Source organism: Phaseolus vulgaris, chromosome 11 (assembly GCF_051622355.1).
Source record: "Phaseolus vulgaris cultivar YP4 chromosome 11, ASM5162235v1, whole genome shotgun sequence".
Taxonomy (NCBI): domain Eukaryota; kingdom Viridiplantae; phylum Streptophyta; class Magnoliopsida; order Fabales; family Fabaceae; genus Phaseolus; species Phaseolus vulgaris.
Window position 1 is genome coordinate 9820001 of NC_143508.1, and position 21379 is coordinate 9841379.

At 34.1% G+C, this 21379-nt stretch overlaps 3 protein-coding genes and 1 non-coding gene across 5 annotated transcripts; 3 read left to right on the forward strand and 1 right to left on the reverse strand.

The window, feature by feature from the left end:
* Positions 1-6079: 6079 nt before the first annotated feature.
* On the forward strand, positions 6080-8740 carry LOC137839254 (F-box protein At2g27310). Its single transcript, XM_068648401.2, has 2 exons — positions 6080-6752; positions 7945-8740. The coding sequence occupies exons 1-2, from the start codon at positions 6285-6287 to the stop codon at positions 8470-8472; spliced, it is 996 nt and encodes a 331-aa protein (XP_068504502.1). The 5' UTR covers positions 6080-6284; the 3' UTR covers positions 8473-8740.
* A 1672-nt stretch (positions 8741-10412) lies between these two features.
* On the forward strand, positions 10413-12043 carry PSAO (photosystem I subunit O). The gene is made up of 4 exons (XM_068621241.2): positions 10413-10537; positions 10624-10702; positions 10807-10986; positions 11794-12043. Exons 1-4 carry the CDS (start codon positions 10462-10464, stop codon positions 11882-11884), a joined length of 426 nt encoding a protein of 141 aa, XP_068477342.1. The 5' UTR covers positions 10413-10461; the 3' UTR covers positions 11885-12043.
* Positions 11615-11686, reverse strand: TRNAQ-CUG (transfer RNA glutamine (anticodon CUG)). Its single transcript has one exon. It is a non-coding gene; the product is annotated as a tRNA-Gln (tRNA).
* A 4618-nt stretch (positions 12044-16661) lies between the features above and the next one.
* Positions 16662-20387, forward strand: LOC137818022 (uncharacterized). Of its 2 annotated transcripts, XM_068621246.1 has the most exons (3): positions 16662-17869; positions 17954-18076; positions 18801-20387. In XM_068621246.1, the coding sequence occupies exons 1-3, from the start codon at positions 17294-17296 to the stop codon at positions 20166-20168; spliced, it is 2067 nt and encodes a 688-aa protein (XP_068477347.1). In that variant the 5' UTR covers positions 16662-17293; the 3' UTR covers positions 20169-20387. The 2 variants fall into 2 exon arrangements, with proteins under 2 accessions (XP_068477347.1, XP_090152999.1); XM_090296873.1 differs by lacking the exons at positions 16662-17869; positions 17954-18076 and adding an exon at positions 18083-18452 and having other exon boundaries at positions 18790-20387.
* Positions 20388-21379: the final 992 nt, after the last annotated feature.

Consider the following 21379-nt stretch of genomic DNA (forward strand, 5'->3'; position numbering starts at 1 on the left):
CTGGCAATTTTATGCTTTCAGTTTTGATATCTTCAATCAGCTTGTGATATTCGTTTATTTGGATTTTGATGTCTTTGCCTTCGATCATCTCCCAGCGGTAGTAGTTTGCAATTACGAACCTTTGTCTGACGATGTCTTCGGCAGTATATTTGAGGATAAGAGAATCCCAAATATCTTTCGCATTCTTATAAGAAGCATAAACATCGAATAGATCGTTAGATAACACACTGAGTAAAGTGTGACGGCATACCTTATTCGCATAGATCCAGTCGTCAACTTGTTTCGCAGCCGTGGTTGAGTCGGGTTTGCCAGTTGTAAGTGCATGAGCAACTCCGTACATGTCCAATAGGGTGGACACGCGTTCTTGCCAACGTCGGAAGTTCTGACCGGTGAAGACTTCAATTTTGGAGACGTCCGGAAATGGTTTCGCAAAAATGGTTTGCGTTGCGGAAACAACATTTGATGTTCCCGTAGCGGTGTTGTCGTTGTTGTTTGGATTTTCAGTCATAAGTCCTTACGATTGTAGTTAAATAGGCTTTAAAACGAATAAAAAATGGTTTCCCAAGGCGTGAGTAATCACTGTCCGTAAGGACTTATCCGCAGTGTATTGCGCAAGTCCCCCAGGATACAACAAGAACTTCCCGGATATTTCCGAGGATCAGAACTAGCAAGTTACTCTTTAAGAGAGTAATACCCAATGGAACCCAAGGTTTTATAATATTAAAATAATCTAATAAAGATGAGAGAGAAAACTAAAAATTAAAGGTGATAGGAAGAGGAGTTTCAGGTGGTGTTGGGTGAAGAAGATGAGTGAGAGTTGTGTCTTCTGAGGCAAAGGGTTGCGGCTTTTATAGATGAAGAAAGTAACCGCATCCCATTACATGAGCAACTCTGCTTCCACGGTCAAGGCGGTTCCGAGCAGTTTGCGGAGAGAAAGACTACGTCTTCCCGGAGAGTGTGGAGCAGATTGTATATGTTGAGAGCACGCACGTTCTGAAAGACCCATTCAAGGTAGGAACCGTTACTGGAGGTCCCCTTAGGTTGCGGAACATTGGGACTCTATCCCACGTTCAACCTCTGAGAAACGAGGGTTCCGAGCGTTGGTCCTCTACGAACGAGGGTTTCGGAGGTTTGTTCGCTCACTCAGATTTCTGTTTCTGCACATGCTCTGTTTCTAGATTTTCTGTTTTGCAATATTATAGAATATGTTTTACAAAAAGAGATTCTGTTTTACAACAATAAGTGCATCGAATGGACCAACGTATAAAATGAGTTGAGTCTTTCAAGCCGAAAAAATAGTAACCTAAATTAAAGCATGCCAATCCCCAGTCCAACTAGACTTAGACTGAACCTATTTTATGAATTATAATAATAATTTAAGAAACTAAAAAATATTATTATTTTATTAAAGCATATACTTGTGTTAAAATGTATACATCAATAATTTCATTTAAAAACTAAAATTAATTTTATTTATGTTACTTATCCTTAGAAAGCCAGTATTTTATTTAGTATTTTAAAATTTTAAACTATTTTTTAAATAGGGTCAAAATATTTGTTTACACAATATACCTATGTTCTGGTATAAGATTTTGGAAAAATGTTATGTGAACAGCTTCTTTCTCAGTTATGCATGCATACAACCCCAGGTGGCTCAGCTCTGCTGAGGAAGCAAAGGGCAATTTTGTCAATGAACATGGGTGATGTGGGGCCAAGGACAATTTCAAAAATAATTTTTAAATTGAATTTTAGGGTATATAGCAGGAGAAACTGAAACTTTTTGAGTTACGCGTGTTTGTGAGGGGCATTTGGTGGTGTAGCAAAATATTTCGCATTTGGTGGTGCAGCAAAAAATTTCAGAGCCGCAGTGGGGTTTCTGTTTTGGGAAACATTTAGAGTTAACATTTAGAGTTCATTTGAATTATCAATTTCAACCCTTATAGACAACTGAGCTTGATTTGGCCCTTTTTTTATGGACTAACAATGAGTTGAACTAAAAAGAACCAAAAAGATCCATTTTGTCATCTCTATCACTTTTGTACGTAAGTAACTCAACATCAATCATTATTTTTTTTTGAGAAATTACATTTGATATAATTTTATATTTCTTTATTTTTATGATTTTGAAATTATATATAACAATGTGTTATAGATAAGAGAAAGATCCCGAGCATTTAGTTTAGCTATAAAGAGTGGTTTTTAGTCGAGTAGTTTGTGTTCTTAATCGGTCTTCTTTTTATTTTATATTGGGTTTTTCTTTCTTCCGTTTCTTAGTCTTTATTGTGCATTAACAACTTTATCCCGCATATCTGCCAATCACCATAATTCTCATAATTCCTAATGATAAAGACAATATCTCCATTAATTTTCTAAATCAAAATTAAACCATTCTCCTTGATTACAAGACCCATAACCTCACAACCTCCAACCTCAGACATAAGCCAATAAAACTAATAAGCTTCCAAAATCTGCCAACCACTCTGTCTGATAACAGATCACCCATAATCTCACACAATGTATTCCTTTATTGTTTGGTGACTAAATGTAAAATGGATGGAGACGATTGAGTTTGTGTGATAAATGGATATTTGTAAAAATTAGTTTTAACTTATGTATGCTTTTTCTTTCCTCACCTCCTCTCTTTGCATCACTGTCAACTTGTTATTTTGTTTCCATTGCTTTCTCATAACTGTTTCTTAATCTATCAAGCAAATCCCATTAATCAGTGTTTTGATTGTTCAATAAAAATTGTAAATTATTATTTGTCATTTTAATCTTTTAGATACTTCTGATTTCACTTGTTGGTCATCATGTTTAGTAGATTGTCCATGACCTTTCTTAGTCTCACCACTCCTCCAATAATTTAAAAAATAAAGTTTGTTTACGTAAAAACTACTATACAACTTTTTTTAAATTGTTTTCGAACGGGTTTGGGGACCTAGAGAACGATTGCTCCTACTCCAATGTTCGGTCGGTCTAACACTCTTGATACTCCTTATGTTGTGCTTCTCTTCTCTCAGTCGTCCTGCTCCTCAGGTGGAGGTGGTACCTGCAGAAGGCACTCCAACACTCAAGTCAGTGGAGTATCGGCACTCGATAGTCAGAGTACTGTATATAATGACGTACATTTCTCCTTGAAGTGCGTGCTATTTATATTACTTTAATTAGCCTTCACTGTTGGACCAGGTTAAGAGGGTTGGTTTGCATTTAGGGTTTCGTTAAGCTACCCTTAACCATGGATTAGCCTTGCTAATGTGGTCAACATTTGACTTGAGCGTTATAGGTCGGTCGGCGTGGGCCGAGTGTTGGCCGACGCACTGAATTGTTCGGTCGTACTAGTACAGTAGCCCCTAGGCTCAAGAGCTGAGACAGCCGAAGAGTCTAAAAATGGGCCTTGGGCGGTGGTGTAATGATGGGTGAAGTGACTGAAAAACGGTGGCTGAGTGAATGATGTGACGCGCATTTATGAGGAGGGTTTTGGGCGCCAAGCGATGTGGGCCGTTAGATCAAGCAAATCCGACGGTTGAGATCTTGTGACGTTTGGGTTTCCAAGACGTCTTCGGGCTATAAATAAGGGCTGGGAGTAGTTGCCTCTTACGCGTTTTAATACTGATTGAGCTCTGACACCAGAACGAATCCGAGCGACCTAGTTACTTCCTTCGTTCGTCCAAAGGTTAGTCATGTCTACTTATTCGCGTCCAACTTCTACCTCTTCTCCCGCTCGGTCTCCTCTCCCGAACCGCCCTCCTGTTCGTCTTCGTCTTCTTCATCCTCTTTTACACCATCATCTGACAAACCTATCTCGGTCGGGGTGATTCAGGCCGTCGCCCCAACGGTGAAGGGGGTAAGGGGTGATGACGCTGGCAATGCGTCAGACCGGTCTAACTCTTTTGTGCGACCGCACTTTCACCAGGGTCCTGCTTGGGTTGACCCCAAGGTGTGCAAGATTGCGTCTGACGGACGCCTCAGTGGCCGAATTCTTGGACAAGGTTCCAGTTTTGAAGGCCTCCGCCGAGGACTCCTTGTTAGCATTCGATCCTTGTTCCTTGGAGGATCGTGTGTATAGGGAATGGTCGTCAACCGAGCCCCTTTTCTTTTTTATGTATAGTTGTCTTTTTTTTCGATTTGCATGTGTCTCTTCCCTTCGACGTGTTCACGGTGAGCGTTCTTTGGGCACTTAACGTGGCGCCGAGTCAGCTGCACCCGAATACGTGGGCGTCCATGCAGGCTTTCCGCGTGGTATGCCGGACGTTCGGGGTGCGCCCTCTGTCGTCTTATTTCCTGCATTTCTATGCTTCTCACCCTTCCGAGTTGGTTGGCTGGCATTCCTTGGTCAGTCGTCCAGGCAGCGTATTGTTTAAAGCCTTCACAACCTCCTATAAGAATTTCAAGGAAAAATTCTTTAAGGTGTACGTGGAGCCGACGGGCACACGATATTTTTTTGACGAGGTTGGCCAGTCGAGGTTTCCCTTCTTCTAGACGAGGAGTTCGACGAAGATAAAGGATTGCCATGTCCGGCCAATCCAAGCGAGGGCGAGCGAGAGGTTTTTGCTCTGTTTGATAGCCTTCCGAAGAAGCTTCCCGCTTGACCGCTGATGTCTTTGTACACAGAGACCGACTGCAAGACGATCTTCGAGGATACGTTTATGTCGTTCTGTATTTCGGTCATTCTTCTATATTTGTGATTAACATGTTGCTTTTGTTGCAATAATCGCCGAGAGAGTATTTTCCCAAACGATCCACATGTTGAGATCGTTTAAGACAAATTTATAAATAAATTATATATAATTTATTACATTGCAATTAAATTTTTATATTAATGGATAGAATACACAGATGTTAAAAAATGTTTCTTCAAGTCAACTGTATTTAACACCGACCATGAGTACAAATTAATCTCTTAATATAAATATTAGAAATTTGTTATAACGATATAAAAATATATTATATTAAATCATTCTTTACCTATTAATTAATGCTTCATTCTTTCATTATTACAAAAAGTTATATAGTGTTGATGTCTAATCTTGACGAAAATCATGCAAATATAATATATATTTAAGAAAAGTGTTACTTTAATAGTAGAATAGAAAAATACGAGTATATAAAGATAAATATTATAATTTGAAAATTATTTCCTTTTATTGTTTTTTTATAAGTTTGTGTAAGGTTCTCAACATATATTCATTCTATATTTAATCAGATTTGTTTTGTTTTGACATGAATTCATTTGAATAGTGGTGCGTAGGTAAGCAAAAATAAAAATTGGAATTAGGTAGTCGATTACTTGGCCCATAGCCGCCTTAATGGAACATCATAGTCCAGGTTCAGTGACGTATGAACCGTTAACCCTACCATTACACCATCTCATCACTTATTTTAATTCTTTAACTTTCACGTCAATGCCAATCTATTTACCATAGATACAATAAACACGAATATATATATATATATATATATATATATATATATATATAATTTTCAAAATATAAGATATGGATATATTATATAATTATAAATTATATAAATTGATAATGAAAATTTATGTGTATCAAGTATGTTCCTGTTTTTAAGAAAAATATGTTTTTTTCAAAAGGATTAGTTTGAAATTTTAAAAATTTAATGTATTTTTTTTAAATTATATTAAATTTAAGTTAAAATTGTCAAAAATTTAATAAATATTATTTTAATTTAATATTTCACCGAATATGTTCTATAAGTGTCGCACCATATTTGACACGTGTATTTAAAAGAAGTGTAAAAACTTGATGATATCACGTATTTTTCAAAAAAAATTCCATTTCAAAGTGATTATGATTATTATAGACAAATAAATAAATTTTCTCAACATATAATGTAACTTCATATCCACTGTAATGCTGTCATCTTCATTGGAAACTGTAATGTTCTTAGTGTGTTTGTGTTTTTCTTCAAATTATATATGTACACATAATCAAAACAAAATTTGTTTTTTTTTAAATTATTTTTAAGAGGTTTATTTTAATATTTTATTTCTTAAAATTGAATTGATGTTATTTTTTAAAAGAGTGATTAATAGAGAGTGACACATGAAAAGCATAGGATGTTTCCAAACGAAACTAACGAGATCTACAATGAGAAGTGACGAAGCCGAGTTGGATTTCGACAGCCACCTTTGACTTGACTCGTGTTTCTAACTCATATTTATCGCACTTTCCATTCTTTTCTTCATCACTCTCTTAAGTCTATTGCACGTTCCTTCTTTCCCACACCAACAAACTCTTAGAATTTGGAACGCAACCACCATGCCTGATACTACTTCGCCACCATCGGAAACTACCCAAAACACTTCAATCCTCGCCACGCTCCACCCCGACATCATCCACGCGCACATCCTCACGCGCCTCGATGCCGCCACGCTAGCATCCGCTGCGTCCGTATCCTCCCTCATGCACCGCCTCTGCACCCAAGAGGATCTCTGGCGCCAAATCTGCACCGCCACGTGGCCCTCCTTGCACGACCCCATCGCCCGCCGCGTCATCTCCACCATCCCCGGCGGCCACCGCTCCATCTACTCCGACGCCTTCCCTTCCCTCTATCATTTATCTCTCCACTCCAGGCTCCCGCCACCGCCACCGCCGGAGGATCTTATCTCCGCCGTGGACATATACTACCTTGGAAGGCCCGTGTTCTCGCGCGTGAAACGCATCGAAACGCAGAAAAACTGCTTCCTTTCCTCGCCGCTGTGGGTGGACGCGCTCGAGCCCAACGAGGTAGTTAAACCTATTTTTAATACTAGCTCGATCCCTTAATACGACATTTTAACTAATTAATAGCTATTAAGAAAGTTTTTTAGTTTTCTATTATTGTTGTCTTAGGAGATATACTGATAAAGAAGATTTTATAAATAGACGAATGAAAATAGTTATTTTAAATGATTAATATTAAGTCTTGATTTATGCTGATAATGCGCGTGTATTTCAAGGGTAAAAATAATAATTAATAATGTACTATAAAGTTAAAATGACAATTAGTTTATTTTTTTACATGACCACTATAATAGGACAAATAGAGTTGTTACATTAATTTGTTTAAATATTAACATTCCAATGTTTTTTAAAATAACTATGTATGGAAAGAGAATAATAGTAGTGAATTATTGGTTTTGGGTAATGCATAAATTCCATTCCCTTTAATTTTTCATTTACGATTTTGATCTCTTATTCATATTTCCATGATTTTAATAACTAAATTTTAAAAATTTAAACCATTTTTAATTTATTTTATTTCAATAATTAATTTCTTTTAATAGTAACATGAATGAATGTGATGGAATTAGGATTCAAATATATTACTTAATAAAAAATATATAATACGAGGATCAAAATTGAAATTATTGTTTTTATTTTTAAATTAGGCTCTTCAATTTATCATTGGTAAAAAAAAATTCATAACATTTACTATTTACGAATGAAGCTAATTAAGGGCACGAAGTACTTTTTTTTTTCTTAACTAGAACGTATTAAAAGTTGTAATTTTTTTTGTACTGTCATTGTCCCTCTTATAGCAATAGTTACTATCTCTTTTGGTTCAAAACAGTAGCTTTAAACTAGTCAGTTCAAGCGTCTCAACTTTTAGTGTCTTTTATAGAAGTAGAATTAATAGTGATTGCAAATTCTAAACTATTCTTCCCATTAAATCTAAATTGGACTAAGAATATTGGAGGTGATATTACAAATAATAGAATAACTATTTAACAATCTAATATATTAATATGTTAATTATTATTTTTTATTTAAAATACTATTATATGTTATTTTATTTATTAAAATGAATTATAAAGAAGTGTTTTTTTAGTGTGTCGTTGTATTTTATTAGTTAAAATATTTTATTATTAAAAGTCAGTGAGCACATTCTGATGAGATTGTTTTTCTAAATAGTTTTGATGGTTAATTTTTGTTACAGATGATTCCCACGACGGTGAAGTTCACGAGGAAGGAGGAGAAGTGGTTGAAGCAGTTGGAGGAGAGTCTGACCGTGAGCTGGATCATGCTAGAGCCCAGAGGGAAGCGTGCGGCGAACGTTTCGAGCCGGAGGGCGGTGTTGGCGCGGCGGCACTGGCTGACGCGGGAGGTGGAGGTGGTGTACGCGGCGGAGATGGCGAGGGAGAGGGTGCAGTGCGTGGTGAAGGTGACGTGCGGCGGGAAGGTGGGAGGGGAGGTGCACGTGACGGGGGTGAATCTGGTTATGGAGGACACGGAGGGGAGGCAGGTGAGTGGGAAGGAAGGAGTGGCGATTCTGCAGAGGGCCATGGAGTGTGGAGTGAGGAAGAGAGTGGATAACGTGAGGGACAAGGAGAGGTTTCAGAAGTTCACGTGCTTGATGAAGGAGAGAAGAGAAAGGAAGTTTAGGAGGGAGGAGGCACGTGATCTTCTTTCAACACTCTTCGCTTTCCTCGCTTTTCTCTTCTTCTGCTTCCTCGCCGGATTCTGACCTTTTTTTGACTCTTCATCATATTCGTTTGAAGAGTGCAATCAGTAAAACGGTTCACTATTGGGCTTTCTGACCCAGGTTCAAAACAGAGAAGCCCAATACTGGCCCAAATTAGAGCCCAATAGTAATCTTATTTTAAGTATCCAACCTATACTTAAAAGTGTATTTACATTGGGGTAAATTCCCTATCTAGCACTATTTACACTTTTATTTCCCTAACTAGCACCCTTTTCTTTTTATTTACATATCTAACACTCTTTTGTTTTTATTTTCCTATCTAGCACCCTTTTATTTTTTATTTCTCTATCTAGCACCATTTCAAAAATAAATTAAAAAATAATAAATTAATTTTTTTCTTGATAATTTTAATTTTGAATGCATTAAAAAATAAATATTTTTAATGTTTAAAATAGTTAGAAATATAATTAATGAATAAAGAAATGTGTTTTTACAAAATAAAAATAAAAAAGTAATAAATTTAAAATGTTTAGTTTAAAAATTATTTTTTTAAGAATGAATAAAATAAAAAATTAAACTCTACACCAACATAAAAGTTGAATATATAAACATAAATTAGTATTTATTTTTATTATTATTGATGATGTAATTATGTTAATTTCAAGTAAAAAATACAGGACATAATTATAAAAAAACAAAGTTAAATAATGACTGATATGGACATAAAAGAACAACATGATCGGAAAAAAAATGTTCATATTGTCAAACACCAAGACACACATAAATAATATGTCCCACCATTACTGGATTGTGCACTTCTCGTCATTAATTATGTTTCATTTCAAACAAATTATTTAATGTACCATTGAAGAAAATATTAAATGAATTATCATCTTTCATTTATTTTCTTTTTTATGATCAACATATACTTATTTAGTATCGCCTTATATCTCTTATATTTATCTTATTTGGATTTATTTTTATATCTTTTATCTTTGTCTTAATTTGTTTTGCCTTTATTTTATATCTTTTATGTTTTTAGTTATTTTTTTTATTGTTGTTGTTTTTATTTTCTAGACTTTTTTTTTTCTTTCATTTTTTGCTTCTCATTTTTAAGCATTAAGTGTAACAATTGCATTAGTTTTTTTTTTTAGGATTTTGCATTTAGGATAGACACTTCAATATTACTTCCATTATTAATTAATACTAATTGACTTTGTTTTTTTTTAATTATGTCATGTATTTTTTACTTAAAATTAACATGATTACATCATCAATAATAATAAAAATAAATAGTAATTTATGTTTATAGATTCAACTTTTATGTTGTAGGGTTTATTTTAAACTAAACATTTTATTTATTTTTATTTTATTTTATAAAAATTAATTTCTTTATTCATTAATTATATTTATAACTATTTTAAACATTACAAATATTTATTTTTTAATGCATTCAAAATTAAAATTATCAAAAAATAAATAAATTATTATTTATTTATTTATTTATTTTTAAAATGGTGCTAGATAGAGAAATGAAAAATAAAAGGGTGCTAGATAGGAAAATAAAAACAAAAAGGTACTAGATATGGAAATAAAAACAAAAGGATGCTAGTTAGGGAAATAAAAATGTAAATGGTGGTTGATAGGGAATTTACCCACAATATTGTATACAACAACATACACCATTTTTATTGATTTTTTAAACAGAATTATTTTTTGTTGTTTTATTCCTTATAATTTACATAAATATCATTTTGAGGATTGAATCTGATTGAATGTATGCCACTAGTTGTTCCACGTGGACAATGATTTTCTTTCTTGTGGACAAGGGATTAATGCAGACCCCACTTTATCTGATAAACTCCACGTGGCGAAATGTGATTGAGTAACGTTGGCATCGATGCAAACGCAATCCAAACCCAATCTAATTCAATGGAATCCATTTGGTAGAAAAGAATACGAAGAATAGGAACCCAAAAACTAGCACAGCCACTACTTCCCGACGCTGGTGATTCAGAGAGCAGAGCGAAAATGACAACCTCCTTGGCGACCGTCGCAGGATTGGGTGGCGCATCCCTGGGCTCCACCGCATCTCGTCTGACCTCCGGTACGCATGAAGGAAGTTAGTAAAAATTGATTTTGATTGAGGAGAGCATGATGTGGGAGATGTTTTGTGTTTGTGAATTGTTGCAGGGTTTGTGAGATCGCCTGTGAGTGCTAGGAATCCCTTGAGGCAAGGTGTGGCAATGGGAAATGGTGGGAGGGTTACATGGTAATTTTTCAGTAAGAGATTAATAATTTGTGTAATTTTTGAAAGTAACAGAAAAGGGAAAAATAGAATGAATGAATGGTGACATTTGTGAATGGTGATTGAAGCTTCCAGAGGAATTGGCTGCGCGCAGATTACAGTGTGATCGGGTTTGGGTTGATCGGTTGGTTAGCACCTTCCAGCATACCGGCTATCGGCGGTAAAAGTCTGACTGGCCTCTTCTTTGAGAGCATTGGAGCTGAGCTTGCTCACTTCCCCACTCCTCCTGCTGTTACTTCCCAGTTCTGGTTAGTCACTTCTCCATTTTTTGTAGGACAAATTGTTATAGAATACACCGATGAAGTCAAAATTAAACAGTAACGCCTTAATTTGAAACAATTACGCTTTAATTATTAATTATTACTTTTCTTTTCATGATAAATAATCGATAAAATTTTAGTTAAACATGAAACACATAGTGTTAACAATAAAAATAAATTTTTAAACTAATGAAAAATGACTGTTCTAATACTTCTACAAACCTTTTAAAGTAAAATAAAACCCTATTAGAGTTTCTTTCAATACTCTTAATTAACTACTGCAACAAAAATATACTCAATGTAATTCTTCTTTTAAATACATGTTGTTCGTTCACAAAACTAAATATCGACATGCTATTTACTCTGTTTGTTTTAGAGAAACAACTGTTTTTTTTTCAAAACAACAGAAAAAAAATTAAAAATATTTTTTTCAATAATAGCTCCTAGTTAAATTTTTATTTTGGCTAGTTAAGATTTATAATAGTTTTGCCTAATTTTGAAGACAGAAGTATGAAAAGAGTGGACTTGGGCTTAAGCCCATTTTGTTCAGTGACCCAACCCAAACAAATAACATTTGAAAAACCATAAGTAAAAAAGAAATTATCATCAAAACAAAAGGTCCCACCGAGATTTGAACTCGGGTTACTGGATTCAGAGTCCAATGTCCTAACCACTAGACCATGGGACCAGAGATGAAAACAAAAGCAATTTGTTGCTTAATAAACTGTAAAACTGTAAACACATTTTGAAGAAGAGAAGACATAATAATGATTTGGTGAGACATGTTATTCCCAGGTTATGGCTGGTTACATGGCACCTTGGGTTGTTCCTGTGTCTCACTTTTGGGCAAATTGGTTTCAAGGGAAGGACTGAAGACTACTTTTGAATTCCAAACCTATGGTCTGTTTTCACTTTCTTTTTTGTTTCTCCTTTTGTGCCTTGCAACTGCAATCTATGATGTATAACTCTATATGCTACCTTTTACCTTAGAAATCCGTGTAATATTGTCTTCATAATGTTGTATATTATTATTGCTGTTGTACTACCTTCTTCCTCATCAATGTCCCAGCTTTTACCCCACCAATTTTTTCAAACCCTACAGTTTACTTTCAGTAATCTATCATTCTCATAATTATTCATCAACAAAAAGAAACCATCTCAATTATGCTAGTATTTTCAAAATCCAAATGTTTCATTAGACACTTTTGTTTTTATATTTTCAAAACAAGTAAGTTAATATTAGTTTATACATAAATTAATTTGTAAAACTTATGTTTTATTATTTTTCTCTTTTAAAGGTTTCTAAAGAAAAAAATTTGTAATAGATAAACAAATAGCATGTGTTGTGATAGAACTAATTACAAGCCATTGTCACAACACAATATGAATTCATATACTTTTAGCAGTTTCTATTTTATGAAACACCAACATTTTTTTTTTCTGAAGAAACAATGTGGTGGTCAAAGTTGCACCTAACAATTATGAAACACACAACCTTAATGACAATTTTTTACAACATTATTCTTCCTTTGATAAAGCATTGCCCCACATATACAATCTTTGAGTTACTCAAAGAAAATGATCAATTTTTGTAATTAGGTTGTACTTATGAGTATGTCATTTAAGAGGAACCACTCACTATTATTAGAGGAACTTGTGTGAATAGAAGAGACTTCTTAAGTCAAAAAGGGGATGGTGCTTAAAAAAGAAGATGTATGCGACTTTAAGAGATCCAAGAATATTTCTTGTGAAAGATTATTTATCATTTTTATGTAACTTTTTGATTAAGGGATTAAAGTTTATAAGATATTGCTGATTTTTTTATAGATAAAATTTGTAATCTTGTTTTGATGTAGCAAATATTTATTTTATTCGAGCATTTTGTAACATGGAAAAGATGCATAAAATGATTTTACATAAATACTGTTTATTAATAGTTTTACTGATTAAAATCAGAATTTATATGTTAATAAACAAAATTTATAAGGATTAAAAATAGTAATTCAAAATTTATAAAGATAATAAACAAAATCCAAACCCATTAGTTTTACGGTATCTAAAAATTAAATATAAATATATATTAATTTCAGATAATGTGATAACAGATAAATCAACATTGAATTATATAAATAACTATAGAGATTATAAACCCGTTAGAGTAACTTTTAATAAAATTATTTACTTTTATAATATATATATATATATATATATATATAATTTTACTCGTATAATCATTAAATTAAAAAATTTCACTGAATATATTAAGTTTACAAAATTGTATTGCTATTTGAAACTTCATAAAATAATTCAATTCCTCATATATTATACTTTTAAGAAGTATAAGCAAATATAAATATTGACTGCAAATATTTAAGTTATTAAAATTTTGATTAGAATATTGTGAAATTAGCTTAAAAAATTTAATAGTTAAATTGCTCAGTTTATATTTATATATATATATATATATATATAATTAATAGATAGTGTTCTAGATAAGAGCATAAACAATCTTTACTTTTCAAAGTGGTTAAGAATAAGAATATTCTTTTACTATTAGATGATTTTTACTATAACATACTATATTATATATATGGACACATTCCTAATCTTCACTTTACGGTTATAATTATGTTTTACGGTTATGATTGTGTTTTAATTAAGTAATTAAGCTTAATTATTCAGATATTTTGATATGTGCTATTATTTTGAGTCACCCAATAGTACTGTGGTTACTTTTTTATATAATTATGTTTCTTCATTCTCTTAGCTAGTAATATATTTTTGTGTGAATAATACGTTTTCATTCTCCAACATCAATGCAAGGTACCTTATGATACTTTGCTGCAATTATAATCGGTTATAAAGATAATCCATTATTGACTCTTAAATGGCTAAATATATATTGTTATGGATTCAAAATTTTCATTTTCATTTTTTGAAAACGAAACTTATATGCATTTAATTTGTAAACAATAAAAATTAAAAAAAAAATGGATGGGAAAGGTTTGGTACGAATTCTTTAGAAGCTAATGATAGTTTGGAGTTGAATGGAGTTGGGTAGCGTTTGGCAGTTGCATTGAGGAAAAGTACATTAATTTTTTCTCCGTTTGCGGGTGAGTCGTGTCTTGTAGGAACAGACACCGAGAAAGAGTTCATTGATTTTGCAACTGAAGGAGCCACTGGACCAGTATTTTCATTCATCAATCCTTTCATCTAGCCACCCTCCCTTGTCGGCAATCTTCAAATTAAGATGCCACCATTTTCCTTCTTCTCTCTTCAACCATTAATGCAGCCTTCACCAACTCTACAACACACCAATTTCAAATTTCCATTTCAATTTCTTGGCCTGCAAAAAATAGGGTTAATGGGTGTTCCGTGCAATTTCCCGCATTCTTCCACACATAACGGCCAAATGTCGAAACGAAAGCACACTGTATGTTCCCTTTCCGAAACAATGGATGATGGTAACAGGCAAATTGTGTGTATTTACTTCACTCCATTTGATTTGTTTTGCCAAAAGACACCTTCAACCGTTTCTTGGAGCCCACACCAAAAAAAAAAAAAGCATTACCCGGTCACTTGTTGACATGATTGATTGTGAGTTTTAAGATGCAGAAGGTGGCACTGGTGTGTGTGAGATTAGACACCTACCTCAATTATTACTTACTCCGTGCTTCTCATTTCTTTTCGCCTAACTCTGCCTTCTGCACTCTCTGCATTCTGCGTTCTGCAACTGCATTCTTTTTTTCTTTTCTTCTAACTTAATTCTCATCTTCATATCATCTGTTTCATCTATTAAAAAACAGTATTCACAACTCTTACATTACCTACTTCGGTGCACTTTTTTTTGTTTTTAAGAATCTAGATGATCAAAATATAATTTAAGTCTCTGAAAATACATTTTTATATTTTATCTTTTATCAATATATTCACTCTTTTAATCTATTTTTAAAATAAACTTATGTAAAAAATATAACGCATGTAAAAAAATTGGAAGAATTAGAATAAAATCAATCAAAAATTGAATTTAGATTTAGGGACAAAATAATTTTTTTAGACATTAATTAATCAAGATATGGATAGAGAGAGAAAGAGAAATGAGAATGATGACATGTGTATATGCTTAGAATATTATTGTGAGGTCATGCTTGAAGATTAGTTTCAAGATCAATTTATAATTAATTACTTTTTAAGTTTATTGATTTATGTTTAGGTTAAGGGACCCTCACATCATAAGTCGAGGCAAATTATAGGATAAAAATATTCTAATGTCGATTCATAAAAATAATGAAAAAATCTTTTTTACTTTTTATTAAAGACCGTGATTATGAAAATTGACTAGATATACAATATTGTAATCAATTACAGAATATAGCTAGAAACGAAATCGAATTCCAAAAGAAAAAGAGAGAACATTACTCAATATAAAAATAAGAAGTAAGTCCAATAAGGAGAGACGACAATTAAACTAAACTAAATGTTATAGTCACGAGATATATTTTTGACTAGAATAATTATTAAATTGATAAGAAAAAGTATTAAATTGATAAATGTTATTTTTTGAAGATAAAATTAGTTTTTTTATTTATTAAAATTAAAATAATAATTATTTTTTTCAAAAATAAAATTGTAAAAAGATTTTATACATAAAAACTATTATTAGAATTCTCGTTATAGTGATAACATGTATGGTTAATATAGATATAAAAAAAATTGGTAGCTTTCTAGCTTTAGCAGTGGAAAACATTTTACATGTTTAAGGATGAATAGATGTTTAATTTTAGTTGTTTTTCTAACCACCCTTTCAACTATCTCGGCATACCTTTTTTTCACCCTAATCTGTCTTGATCTGGTTGTAATGTTAGGGTTATCTCCATCTGTTGATTAATTTTGCTATTCCTCAAATTAAGAAAACAATAAATCAGTCGTGTGACTGCTAATGATTTAGCATTCAATGCATCAATATACTACTAGTCTCCACATGCTGCTGAGATGTGACAATAATTAAACTTTATCTTACCATTAATCATCTTTCAATCATATCAAGAAAATTATTGGGATTGGTCCAATTACAATAAGTTTATAACTTCAACGAGTGATGACAACAAGGAAGAGAAAAAATATATTCTTGACAGCATGCTCCTTTTCTTCAACCAAAAATATATTCAATCAATCATAAGAGAGATAAGAAAGAAAATATTTGACAGGATAAAAGGAAAAAATCACTACAATACAGTAACCCCATCACATTGATTTCTTGAAAGATATAATACCATCACATTAATTCTTAAAAATATTAAGTATCTAAAATTTTTATGTTTATAAACTTGTTACCATTTGGATTTTTAAATATGGAATGGTATTATGTTTAAGTTATAATTTTAAAAATTTATACTAATGTGATAAAGAGTTTAAAATGGAATTTTAGGATTAAAGTAATAAGATAGTTGAAGAAAAGGAGGAGATGATGCCGTGAAAAGTGTGCAATGATGGACAGATTTGAAGAACATTCCAGGTATGATCAGGGTTTAAGTGCTAAATGCAGAATCCATATATTATTATTATTATAGAATTACAGAAGAAGAAGAAGAAAAAATGAATGAAAGCAGTGCAGAGAATGAAGGCAATAAATCAGGGCAATGAATTGAAATATGAATTAAATATAATACAGAAATATTTATTAAATAATGATAATAATAGTAATATATTAGTAGATAGTGTTGGAGGCATGGAGGTTTCCTTGAACCTAGAAGTTTTATGTAACACAAACACAACACATGCACGTTGCTGATAGAAAGCACATGCAGGTCACGTGTCTGCCACGTTGTCTCTTCTTTTTAAGTGGGTTTTCCAATGACCAATAGACTGTGTGCACCCTTCCCTCTCACAGGATTTCCCTCACCTTTTTCTTTCCCTCTCACACACTCAATTTCTCTCACCAAACTCAACTTAAAGCTTCTTCTTCGGTTTGTTTAGTTTCTTTTCCATCACAAACGTATCTTTCCATTTTTTGACATGTTCCTACTTTCCTTGGTCCTCAACCTCCTTTAGCCGTTCAAAATAATAGGAGTGGAAGAAGAAGGAGCATAAGCATAAGCACAAGCATAAGGAGAAAGCTAGAAAGAAGATCTTTGATGACCCACTTTGCTAAATTCAAGGCCAAATAGTCTCATGTCTATTTTAGCATTGAAAAAAGAGAGAAGATGATGATGCTGACCACAACTGGCACCTTGCTTCAAGAAACTTTGTGCACTTAGCACACACACATATACACACACTACACACTACACACTGCATGCCATGCCCTTATCCCGTGTCCGAATCCTCATGTGAATCTCGCAAACCCGGGATTTTCGGGTACCTCAAACTCCTTCACACAATTCTCATCACCATGCCCTCGTGTCATAACACCAACAACAACCTCAACCTCAAAGAAGGTCTCACACAGAACCACAGCAAGACTAGGAAACGAGGTTGCTCCTCCTCCTCTTCCTCATCTCTTGTCAGAAGATACCGTTTCAAGAGAGCCATTTTGGTTGGGAAGAAAGGAGGTTCCAGCACCCCAGTTCCCATGTGGAAGACCAAAACAGCTTCTCCTTCTCTTCCTGCACACCACACCAAGCCTTTGCATTCTTCTGCCTCCATGTTACCCTCCAAGGACAAGGAGCTTTCTGTGTCAGCCAGGAAACTCGCTGCTACACTCTGGGAAATCAATGATTTGCCTCCTTCCAGGGTCAAGAAGGAGTTCGAGGTTGATCAAATGAGAGGCTGCAAGGAGAAGGGTAGAGGCAGAGAGAAAAGTGCGGGGTTGTGCAGATCGGGCTTGTTGCGGTCACAGATGTCAGATCCATCGCATAGTCCTGCCTCTGAGGTAAATTCGTTTTAAAGTTCTGTTTTTTTCTTGTGTTGGTTCATTGGGTGTGGCGTGATTTTTGGGTCGTCTTTGTTTTTGCAGAGGATGAAGGGTCTTGAAGGGGATAGCTGCAAAAGAAGAGTGTCGGGTTTTTCTCATCAGCTTCTGTCGGGTGATTACTATTTGGATGCTCTGGATGCTCATAGCAATGCTAATTTAATTGAGGTAAAGAGTGAATTTATCAGACTAATTGAAAATTTGGTAAGAATAAGTGGTTGGTCATCGTTTTCACAAAGTTCTTCCGGTGATTTTATTATTATTTTATCTGGGGGGTTTATTTAATGGACCACAAAGAAGATAGGTGGATTACGTTAGGATCCAATTGCAAGACAAGACATGAGACTAGAGTCCTATATTGGAAGTGTGGGGTTTATTAGGCTTTGGGGTCTCCTAGACGTGAGACTTTTTGTTGTGTAGTTCATCCTTATCAATTGGTATGTGAGGATGTGGTGGTGAGGTGTGGGGTTCATAAGGACTTTCTGACTGCAACAACTAGCTTTTGTTGTGATTCTCCCAAGCCTCAACACAAGTTGTGCCCATGGTATCTTTTAAATTGTTTACAAGGACTGTCTTAAAATATAGTGAATTGTTTGAACTTTCAAGTAACAACGATGAAATTATTGCTCCTGAATTGGAAATCACTAGTTTAAAGATTAGACTGTTATCATTCACTTCGAACCTTTATTTTATGTTCTTTACATGGTTTCCTGTATCCAGATTAGAGATTTAAGATTCGTATTTCAATTGAAACAGTAACGACAAGAAACTTTAGATATAGATCTGATTAATTAAATAATTTATAATTTTGTTGCACATATGGTGTTTTGTTCTGTTCCTTCTGTTCGGTGTGAAGGATGAAACTGAACTATGTTGAAAAGTTGAAACGCAGGAGGTGGAAAATCAGTTAAGAAGCGAAAAGAATCGAGGCAAGTGCACTGGTGGTGTTAAGAACCGTCTGAAGGAAGCTAGAAGTGGATTATCTACATCAAAGAAGCTTCTAAAGGTGTTAAATCAAATGTGCCTTAGAGAGGAGCAAGCATCAAGCATGCCCCTCGTCTTGGCTCTGGGGAGTGAGCTTGATCGAGTGTGCCACCAAATTGATCAACTGATCCAAGAACAGCGTTCAAACCAGAACGATATTGAGTATGTCATGAAGCATTTTGGAGAAGAAAAGGCTGTTTGGAAAAGAAGAGAACGAGAAAGGGTCCATGATGCCATAAAACATGTGGCGGAAGAGCTTGCGGTGGAGAAGAAGTTGAGAAGGCAAACTGAACGGTTGAACAAGAAGATTGCCAAAGAAATGGCCAGCGTAAAAGCTTCCCATTTGAAAGCATCTAAAGAACTTGAAAGGGAGAAGCGTGCAAAGGAGATTCTGGAGCAAATTTGTGACGAACTAGCTAGAGGCATTGGGGAAGATAGAGCGCAGGTGGAGGAACTAAAAAGGGAATCGGCTAAAGTTCGCGAGGAGGTGGAGAAGGAAAGGGAAATGCTTCAGTTAGCTGATCTCTTACGCGAAGAGAGAGTCCAGATGAAGCTTTCAGAGGCTAAGTATCAGTTTGAGGAGAAGAATGCTTTCCTGGAAAAGCTGAGAAATGAGCTTGAGGACTATGTGAGGACTAAAGATGAACAAAATGAGGATGCTTCTCCAGAATGTAAAAATATCAAGGATCTTGAGTCTTATTTCAACAATATTGTCTATAGGGGATTCCAGAATGCAGAGAAAGAGGATGATTCAGATGTTGAAAATGATGTAGGACAAGGAAGAGATGATGACTCAGATGACAGTGATCTTCATTCAATTGAATTGAACATGGATGATGTCAGCAAAGGCTACAAGTGGAATTTTGCGTGTGAAAATGATGGTCAAGACAAGAGATTTTCTATTGACAAAGAAAGTATAGGGAGGAAGTCTTTCTCTGAGAAAATTCAGTGGGGAAGTATTTGCTTCAACAAGGGAACTTCAAGTGGTAGGAAGAGGGATTTTTCTATAAATATTCAGGAAGTTTCTGATCATTTTGATCCTGATAGGTCGATTGAATTTCTCTCACAAGCTCGGATACAAGATGATAATGATGAAACTCAAAGCAAAAGGTCAATTAAGGGGCTCCAAGACTCTATCTCATGTGCTAATTCTGATAAGATAAATGGCAGACTATTAACTTTGCAGTGTGCTGGTGGAGAAGCTGGTGAAAAAGCTCTTGCCCTGGAGGATGACAATTTGAAGCAAGAAATTGCAGGAGAAAAGTCTGGATGTTGAGAATTTTGATAGTGGTAGTGAGTAACTTATTGTCATGGATAGCTTCTACTATATCTGTTCTGAACTGTAAATGCTGTCTTTGATGAGTTAAATATGTTGAAGGCTCTTATATCATTGTTTTGTGTGGTAATTGTTAAAGCCAGAGCAAGAAAAATGTACATATTGAATAGAGTCGCATACTGCAGTTTTGTGCTAGTTATTTTACTAGCTTTACTGGCATTTGATGTGCAAGTAAATTTTCCTATTTGAATATTCAGCCGACATACCTATAAAAGAAAAAGAAAGAATCTAATTTGAACAAGTTGTTAATAATCCACCAGGACGAAAATTGCTGGCAAACAATGTCATTGTCACACATGGAATTCAATTTCCCTCATAGTTCCAAAAGGAAATAATGGAGGCTTTTCGGCTTGACCTCAAAACAAATGAGATAAGAACAAAGAGTCTGCTACTAAAAACTATTCTGGGGACACAATTATACGTTAGAGAGATGCATAGTTGTGATTTAAATGAAACAGTACTGGCAGTGACAGCGTGACGGATAACATTATCATTGGATACTTCCAACTCCAACAATTCAAATATTTGAATTCTGTACTCTATGTTGCCTCTGTTTGGAACTTTGAATCAACCATCGTGTGGTGGGCCATATTGGATATTATTTGACAACAACGGCTTTAACTTTTCCAAAACAAACGTTTCCAATATTAATGGGTTCCTAGCACCTTCTACTGTTCATATTAATTGAGCTACTATTTCTTGAAAGTATACATGCTGATTTATCACCACATGGTAAACTTTATATGGATCAAAGAATCATAGGTACTCAAGGGAATCTGTTTAGTAACATGCTTCTGTTCTACCACTTTCTATTGTTTGTTTATGGAATTCAAAAAAATACGTGTGTTGACAAATTAATAGAGAAAGAACCCATTAAATATCAAAGCATAAAACTACTTGATGCCACACTATGGTAAACAACGCTTAACAGAATGCAGAATAGTGCCTAAGATTGCACATACTTTAAAGTCCAACTTCATTTTCCATCCATGTACGTCATCAAATGATAATAGAGCTTTAATGAATTTTCTTTCATAAGTGGTGTTCGATCTGGACTACTATAGAATTGACCAAAGAACACTACTTTAGAACTAAACTAATTCGAACCAAAATATTTTTATAAAAACTATTTGGTTCGAGCAAAACTATTT